General features: G+C 39.6%; 1 protein-coding gene across 5 annotated transcripts in view; it reads left to right on the plus strand.

The window, feature by feature from the left end:
- The window catches only part of GPAM (glycerol-3-phosphate acyltransferase, mitochondrial), a 34,372-nt gene extending 25,363 nt beyond the window's left edge, over positions 1 to 9,009 (plus strand). For 3 of the 5 annotated variants that reach the window (XM_053389213.1, XM_053389216.1, XM_053389214.1), the window contains 4 exons: positions 2,558 to 2,698; positions 3,438 to 3,627; positions 3,746 to 3,804; positions 6,048 to 9,009. In XM_053389213.1, coding sequence (XP_053245188.1) covers positions 2,558 to 2,698; positions 3,438 to 3,627; positions 3,746 to 3,804; positions 6,048 to 6,164 — 507 coding nt within the window. In that variant the 3' untranslated portion in view covers positions 6,165 to 9,009. The remainder of the gene's footprint in view (positions 1 to 2,557; positions 2,699 to 3,437; positions 3,628 to 3,745; positions 3,805 to 6,047) is intronic. The other 2 variants (XM_053389215.1, XM_053389217.1) reach the window with 2 other exon arrangements.
- Positions 9,010 to 9,230: the final 221 nt, after the last annotated feature.

The raw sequence follows: 9,230 nt of genomic DNA on the forward strand, positions 1-9,230 counted from the left end.
CTAAGCAGCTTGCTGGACCAAGGCCACAGTTAAACAGATCCTAATGTCACATCTTCCTGAGTATTTATTGATTTTTCAACTTGGAATACAAAAAGGGGGGGGGGAGGTTTTACACACCCATGTATGCACAGAGTGCTTTTTAACTTAAATTTATTTTTAGTTCAGGGCCCAGGCAGCCATTAATGGAACCTAATGGGGAAGTCAAGTGAATTTTCAAATCCTTCAGTGGGGTGGGTGAATCTTCAGTTTCAGATCTTAATCAGGATTTGAGGGTTGCGGGAAATAAGCTTTTTAACCAATATAATTCAGTGCAAACGTGTAACACCATCATCATCACCATCATTTATTACAATTTATATCCTACCTCCCTTCATCTCAATTTAGAACTCTTTTGGGGAAGTAGTTCTATAAAAGTACTAGTAATGGTTCTCACTATTTTTTAAAAGCAAAAGTCAGAATCAATCTTAATATTAGAATATGTTCTTCTCAACCTTGACATATGTCGGCAATGAAATTAGGCTGCAGTTCTTGCTCCCTGAAAGCCTCATTGTATGTAACGGGACCTCTTTCTGAGCAGATATGCACAGGATCACATTGTTAGTGGGTCGTCATCCCCCCTCCCCCTGGAGAAAATTGTTAAATGTGTCTTGTTACCTTTCGGTTTGGGTCAGAATCCTATCAAATCATTAGCCTGATTCACTTCATTTACGTTTCACACTGATTCTTTTCCTCTTATTGTGTGGCATTGCCTTATTATAGAATGTTCTTATTTTTTCATTATGGTAGCTTTGTTAGTTTTCATTGCAAATGTTTTCATCAATGTCTTGTAATCTAACATTTGACCCTCTAGAAGGCACTGTTCCCTTTGGTATTGGTTCATAGTTTTTCCCTTTCTGTTTTACTAACTGCGTTTGTATGTCTGTATCTGTGTGTGGGAAATCTTGAGAAAAATGGGGGAAGTGTTATAATATATTTTGTTCTGTTATTTGTTATGATTAGTGGGGAAAATTATAGTCTCTTTTGTTGTGATTAGTGAACTTGTTATACTACGAGATATTTACTTTTGGGCTTTTAAAAGTGATATAAGATCATTGAGGTCTGCTACGTATACTGTTTCTAACACCAGACAATGTACCTTAATGTGCTACAGAATATCTTAAAACTTACCAAAGATAGCATATCGGGAAGTGGCTGACTAGATTTTGAAGAGGTGATTGCATTTTGCTCCATTAAAACAGAGGCTGATTTTAATCATAATCATCCAGTGTTGTATGAATGGAACAGACTTCCAATTGCACAACAGAATTATACCTTCCCAGTGTCTTGACTTCTCAAATATGAGGGCAACTTATTCATTTTATAAATGTGTTCAATTGTCTTTTCTTTAATAAATCAGACAAATGAGGGGGGGAAGGGATTATACTTTCCTTTGCCTCATGTACGCCCCTAAAATCTGCTCCAGAGATTACCTCCAATCCTCTGCAGTGAATTCTGAGAGTGTGCAAGAGAGGGGAAGATTAAATCCCATGGTGCAAGCTGAACTCTGTTCCACTGGCATACAGAAAGTACAGTCGTGCCTTGGTTTTCGAGGGTCTCGGAAGCTAAACGTTTCGGTTTTCAAATGCCAAAAACGCAGAAGTAATTGTTTCAGTTTTCAAACGCTTTTCGAATGTCAAACAGTCTTCTGGAACAGATTACGTTCGACAACTGAGGTACCACTGTATTGAATACAACTCATGCTTGCATGTGTTTCTGTTATGTGGGAATGGCCATTTCATTGTGATAGACTTTTATTTATTTTACCAATGTAAACAATAGAAAATGAATGCAGAGATCAACTCACTGGTAGATTCATTTAGGTGTTGTTTTTTGTGTATGTGCTACAAGTCTGAACATACATTCATGAAAATGACAATTTATGTCAGGTCTTTGGGCTCATGCATTCTATATATTTGTGGTACTGTTCCTCTTTACTAAATGATTAATATTCTGCAAAAAAGGTCCATCAAAGGCAGCTAAATTTAGATAAATTTAGCAAACTAGAAAAACCAAATAAGCAGTTTAGCTAAAACCAGTAGAAGCAAGAAGAGGAGAGAGATCTCTTCTACACTCTGAGGGCTCCTAAATGCCCCTTGAAGCAGCACACCCGTTGCTTGTTGCAGGGAAACGAGAATGCTTCCTCCCCGAGGCAATATTCTGAACGTCATTGCTCGTAGTATTTTAGTGCTTACTCAGTGGTTAAATTCTCCAGAGTTCCTTTGGGTCTGATACAGAAGTCTCTGGGAGCTGTAATATTCAAAGTTGTGTGGACTTGCTTTTGTGAAAACTATTGTTAAGGGAATTACTTTGAAGACTGTTGCTTTGGGCGTCTTTTTTGGAAATTGAGATCGCTTTATAGGGGAAATAAAGGCTTGCCTTCCCTTTGCTCCTTTGCCACTGTATGGGCTCTAAAAATCCACATAGTAGCTGCTCCAGGGCCACCAAAGCGAAAAAATGGTTAAAATGCAGTAGTTTTGGTGGGTGCCTGATGCTTACTGCTTTGCATTCGTCTGTTAAGCAGGATGAGCAGGAGGATATTAGTCCTAGCCTTGCAGAGCAGCATTGGGAAAAGAAACTCCCAGAGCCATTATCTTGGAGGAGTGACGGGGAGGATGAAGACAGTGACTTTGGCGAAGAACAACGAGATTGCTACTTGAAGGTACTGCATAGGCCGTAAGGGAACATACTGTTCTGAAGTGCTTCATATTCATAGCTGCGCTGCACAGAATGAATGAGGAAGTTTGAAACTCAGGCTTTGAAAAGGACCTAGCGGATTTATGATGCCATCTGTTTCTGTGGTCTACAGTCCATCATTGGGTTGTTCTGCAGCCGTGTTGAGCTTTTTGGCCTGTTGGGATTTTTCCTACTTCTGCAAGTCCTTTGGGTTCCTCTAACCATCCCTCCGTCTTGTTTCTCAGTGCTTTGTTGTTGTTACATAGCCATCATAATTGAGCACCTCAGTTCACTAAGATGTATATAGAGAATGTGCACCCCTTGCTATATTGGTTATGGAATGGGAAATAGATCCATTACAGCTTTGCTGCAATATTGCATAATGCTTCAGTTCTAACGTTGTCAGAACTGGGCAGAGCAGTCCAAACCTATGACATGACCTGCTGTGGAGGGGATTTGGATGAACGGAAGGTGCCCGTCCTCCCAGCTCTATTGGCAAGGAAGCCCCACCTACAAGAAATGCCCCAGTGCAGACAGAAGCCACCACTGGAAAACCCGAAACAGAGCAGGGCTGGCAAAGACCTGCTGACTCTTGAGCAGGCTCTGCTGTTATTGCAGCCATTGCTTCTCTTGCCACCTCCTGCCTGGGCTGGTGCGAGAGACGGGACTGGATGTTGGTAGCTTGAGTGACATTTATTTTTCCTTTCCTTTCTTACCTCGCACAGGTGAGCCAGTCTCAGGAGCACCAGCAGTATATCACCTTCCTTCAGAAGCTACTAGGACCATTACTGGAGGCGTACAGTTCTGCTGCCATCTTCATACATAACTTCAATGGTCCTGTCAGGGAATCGGAATATCTTCAAAAATTACACAGATACTTAATAACACGAACAGAAAAGAACGTTGCAGTATATGGTATGTCAAACGGCTGCTTTCTGTGGAGCAGCCTTTCCTGTCTTTCAATATATTCTTATCAAAGTTTCCTGTATTCAGCCTGATATGTGTTTATCTGCCTGCCTTTCCATGTTTACAGCTGAGAGTGCCACCTATTGCCTTGCAAAAAACGCAGTGAAAGTCTTTAAGGACATGGGGGTAAGTGTTAACGTTAGCTTCAGGTGCCTTACAGCGCAACTAAACTTACGTATTCCTGTTAATGAGACTTCCTTCAATCTGTGTATCGAGGGTTGTAATCTTAGTCCTTAAAAATGGACAATGTGATGTGATATCGTAATTTAACCTTTATCTATGCTAAAGGGCTGCACTAAGGCTCAAGAGATTAGCCCATTATATCCAAAGTGTATTATCCCAATGTTCCCTGTGGTATAAGAAAGGTGCATGATGTTAAACATAACTGAACATGAACAGTAGTACTGACTTCCTTGCTTGAGGAAAGTCTGTGCCCTATGCAAAAGGGTATGTGTAAAAAGAGAACCCCTATAATATTTTATTTTTTCATTAAATATTTTATTTTTTAAATATCTACAACTGAGTCCTACAACAATCAAACTACACATCTCTACAGATGTGCACATCCCCTTGTACACCTTTCAAACATTGAATTTCTTCTTCCTTTGCCATATCAATCATGCTTTTGAAGTGCTACCCTTTTACTCATTTAGAAAAATGCTTCTATGGACCTATTTGAAAATGAAAGTTTGACCTTCACAGCCTCTTCCTGCATTTCCCACTTGTTGCTAGTACCCAAATACCGTAACATTCTCCAGTGATATTCTATCTAGATGCCTGGTGATAGCTACTGTCTCTGCCTCAGGAAGAGTACTGTTGCCTGCTACACACCTTGCTACATTAATATAAAAACTGAGCAGCTACTTTCTAATATCATCAGCACAAGAGCAAAGCATCTCATTTGAGGATCTAATTATTGCAGTCCTGCATAAATATAAATCTACCCCCTGCAATCCTCTCTCCAACCCACAAAAAGTGTGTGTGGGTCGTGGTGGGGAGATGGCAAGAATGTGTCATGTTCTAGATTGGTGTCCACATGTGTCCCAGGTTAGTGTGACATGCATTGTTAGAGACATGTGCCAGCCTGCTACCCACCTATGAAGGGGTTCTGAGAAGGATGTGAATCAGTCCTGAAAATCTTAATGACTGGGCCACTCTGGACTTAAGAAAACACGCAGACGTGTTCTGAGTTCCTTTGGACGCTGTGATGGGATGGTGAGCTGCTTGTGCGTAAAATCCTAGTCCCTCAGAGTTTGGCTAAGTCCACAAACCTCTGTCTGTGACGGAGCTCCTTAAGCATGGCTCCATCAGTCGCTCGTAGAATCGGACAGTGGGCGTTTACGGAACTTCTTCCAGCATAAAAGCTCCTTAACGGAAACGCGTCTTCTGGACTCTCGGCGTGACAGTTTACGGCGAGGAGTAGGTGTCCCTATGGGAGGTCCTGAAACCTCCCCACTATTTTCGCTGGAAGTGTCTCTGAGCCCTCCCTCCGACTCACTTTCCCTTGGAACTCCACTTCTCCCCCTGCTGGTTCCCTCCTCAGCTGAATGGTCTCTCTCACCCTCTGTGAGCCCTTTCACCTCCTGCTCCTCCGATGGCAGTTCCCTGACAGACGCTGTTGGTTTTCAACGTGGTTGAGTAGACTAGTGTGCTGTTCTGGAGTCTCTAATATTTAGAACGCTCCAACAAAAAGCAGTTTTGGTGCCACATTTTGTTCCAGACAAATCACAGTCATAGGCCTTATCCTTTTTTCTGTCCCCCATATGGACACTCAGCATATTCCTTCTTTCAATGATATTAAACTATCTACCCATTCTATAAATACAAGTTTGTAGTATTGGTATTTATGGCAGGGGTGCAGCCAGCATTACTGGTGGTCAGTGTTGATGGGGTCTGCAGTCAGTTAACAGTTGGAAGGTCATAGGTTTTCCACCCTGCCATAAATATCCAATACTCCACAACTTTTGATGTTGAATTACTCAGGTCTAAGAGCATGACTAACAAACAGCGCTTGCATACAGTACTAGTTTTAAAGATGTGTTGAAGATGGGCTAGATTCAGACGAAGCTCATTCAAACATTTTCGTTGTGGGTACTTTTTCATTTGCAAGAATCAGTTGCAAGGGCTGTTACAAATGGTGAGGTATGTTTATAGCCTTGCAGATCAGGAAAGTTGTTGCAGCTGATATCTGCCAGCTGTTACATTTTTACTGCAGCAGTGGATTACTTTTCTGAATGGGAAAAGCAGCCCAAGATAACATGGCTGTAGGAGGAACAATTTTGCTGAACAGCTTTGGTGTGAACTTTGCAAATATGTGGCACTGCTGGAAGGTGTTAGTGATGAAACACACTTTTACATTTCCCTTTTAGGTATTTAAGGAGACAAAGCAGAAGAGAGATTCTATTTTGGAGCTGAGCAGCACTTTTCTACCTCATTGTAATCGGCAAAAACTACTAGAATTCATTCTGGGATTTGTTGTACTGTAGAACATTTCGGGTTGACTTTGTCTGCCAGCAAGAAGTTGGTAGACTTGGAGAATGTGACACAAAGCTTTTGCTGCTTCCATAATGTGTATAGTGCCATTTGTGGGTAAGGCTTTATCTGACCCAAACCACTGGAAGACAAGTGCCTTCATACATATGCATGTCTGGAACTACAAGATTTGGTAACCAAGTCAAACACAACATCTTGGATGCAAGAGAAGAGCCATTAATGGGAAAAACACGCAAACACACACAGAGACACACACTAGTTTTTACATGTATCCAATGTTACATTTGTTTCAAGACTAATGACTGTGACAAATGCACAAACATATATACCAGCAATCTGTCATTTTAATACATCAGTTCTGAATGTCATTTAAACTCCATGTAATGTGGGAACTTTGCAAAAGCCTTGTCAACAAGACCTACCCATTGGTCTCATTATTTCAAACTGTGAGAATTTTAGGAGAATTGAATGCAGGTTGTCTTTTTTTCTGTTGGTGGGGGGGGGGGGAGAGGCGTTTGATGTGTGTTGTTGATTACTATGGCAACACACTAAATAAAATAAGACTAACTGCCAGTATCTTATTAAGGATCAGTTGAATAACTACCAATGACACAGTGGCAGAATGAACAAGTATTATTAAGATATATTAATAGAGAAGTTACACGTTAGAATATTAAATATCTGAATCACTAGCATTTTGCACCCAAATTGCAAAAACACTTGACTTTTACTTTGAACCAGAAGGTTTGCATCATTTCGCTACTTGCTAGCATATTGATCTCTAAAATGATTATAGTCTAAGCTCTCTAAATTTCAAAAATAGCACTAAAGTTGTTTCATAAGTTAACTAGCTCATTCCAGTCCTGACTAATTTTGAGTGGGAGAATGAGTCTAGAACATAAAAATCTTGCAAGCATAGGCTATTCAAGCAGATGCATAACATGGGCATGGAGGTCTAAATTATGCTAGATTAATATTGCAATCCTCTTGGGTAATAGTATAGAAGGCAATGACGTTTCACAGAGTGGATTATCACCAAATTCACTCCTTTGATAAGCAATAAGCATGGCATTTTTATTAAGAGAAATTGGGTATCTTCCCCATTTCTCCTTGTATTACTAACAACACAACAATCCTTTCCTTTTCTCCTTTTCAGTTTAAAGTTGGGAGCTTGATCATGAAAATACCTTTTAGCTGCCAGCTTTTAAAAAAATTTTTTAAAGCATGCCGAAGTGATAACAGCACTGCACATTAACTCCAGCACAGAACTTCTGTGCCGTTTTAGACTGCGTGTTTACTCCACATTTGTTAAAAGTAATGTTTTCTATAACTCTGTTTATGGTTTAAAACAATTAATGGATCACAATATTTTTGTCAGTATTCCCATTCAATTTCCTGTGAGAGGAACTGCTATGCATGTTTCCCAACAATAAATAGGTGCTTTGAATTTTTTTAAAGATGAATTTCTGAACCAAAGTTGCATCATATCAGTGACAGCAGCGGGCAGCAAATGTGAAAAAAGTAGTTTGTTCTTTTACCATTTCCAGTAGAATAGCAGCTGAAATGAAATCCATTTGTTCTAATAAAGCCAACTAGCTACTTAGAGCAATTACATCTCATCCTTGCTAATGTGCACTATTTGTTTAAAACTGAATGTATTCTCCGAGTAGCAATTTTTAAAGATTGTTGATGACTTCCATTTTAAGGTCAGATAAGTAGGTGCTTGTAAATAAATAACTTTCCCTTGTTTTACCACGCTTCAGTGAACATTTTGGTGTATGCTAGAATGAAGATTGTGTATTTAAATAAATACAACCAAGCAATATATTGCAGATGATGCTTGGCTAATTTTAACGAGAATGTTCTGCCTAATTTTAAAGCAATGAGGGGCTGGGAATTAGTTTGAACACTAGAAAGTAAAATAGCTTGTTGTCACTAATGATAATAACTTACTACATTATTAAAATGTTTCTGGGGGTACAGCAGTGTGCATTTGAGTTGTGTTGGTATGTGCAGTACATTGTAATTGCTGGATGTGAGAGGGTGTTTTTCAGCGTAGGCTTCATCAGCAGAGAGACTTTGCATGTGCGGAAATGTCAAGCTGTGAATATTATGCTGGGAGGGGGACGTGGCTATGCACCTACTTGCATGTGGGCTGGTTTTGCTTTTCCGCAAAGGTAAAGCACAAAGTTCTTTTACAATAAAGCTACTAAATAAAATTCTGCCTTTCTGGGGTTTAATCCTACAATCTTTCTTGCTGATAGGTATAAGGCAAGGTTTTTACTTACATTTTTAAAAGTTAAGATAATCTGATTCTGGATCTGTAATAAAGCTAGTTACATTTTATCACAAGTACAATTGCAACTTGTACTTAGGGGAGTGTAGCTGTACAAGTTAGTATAAAGACATTCCAACTTACATCAGTGGACTCTTGCTTGTTGGCTAATATGTAGAATTTGTTCTCCGTAGGGAAAGGGTAACATTACCTTTTATAATCCCATATGAATGATTTCTTAAGGATATGCAGCTTTCCTGCCACAGTAACAATTGCATTCTAATGCTTTACATTCTGAAGTGCAACACTTTCATTTTTTTAATCTATTGCCTTGCCTGTACAGATTTTTTTTAAAAAAGTATTTGCATGACATTTTCAGCCATAGAAGGCTTGAGGAGAAGAGTAAAATACTGTAGCTGCTCTATAATTTTGCTTTGTGAAGCCAGGCACTGTCTTGAAGAATGTTAACACATTTCTTTTTCTGTTTAACATTTCCTTCTGTACCTCTTGTAAGAAGCACAGAGCTGCAAAGTAATTTTATTTTAATAAACAGTTTGAAATTGTGTTGTTGTGATATCACTTAAGAGATTATAAAGAGCACTCCTTGTTCAATCTCTGAAGGTTCTCTCTAAAGCATAGGTTTGCATACTCTCACACCAGTTGTGTCTATTAGGGGGGGGAATCAGTCCCTGTTCAGTGGCTTGTAGACCACTCATTGCTACTCTGCTGCAAGGAAGAATTGACTTAATCTATACTCATCTAAACATGCTATTTTCTTTACTTC

This window comes from Podarcis raffonei, chromosome 5 (genome assembly GCF_027172205.1).
Source record: "Podarcis raffonei isolate rPodRaf1 chromosome 5, rPodRaf1.pri, whole genome shotgun sequence".
Lineage (NCBI taxonomy): Eukaryota > Metazoa > Chordata > Lepidosauria > Squamata > Lacertidae > Podarcis > Podarcis raffonei.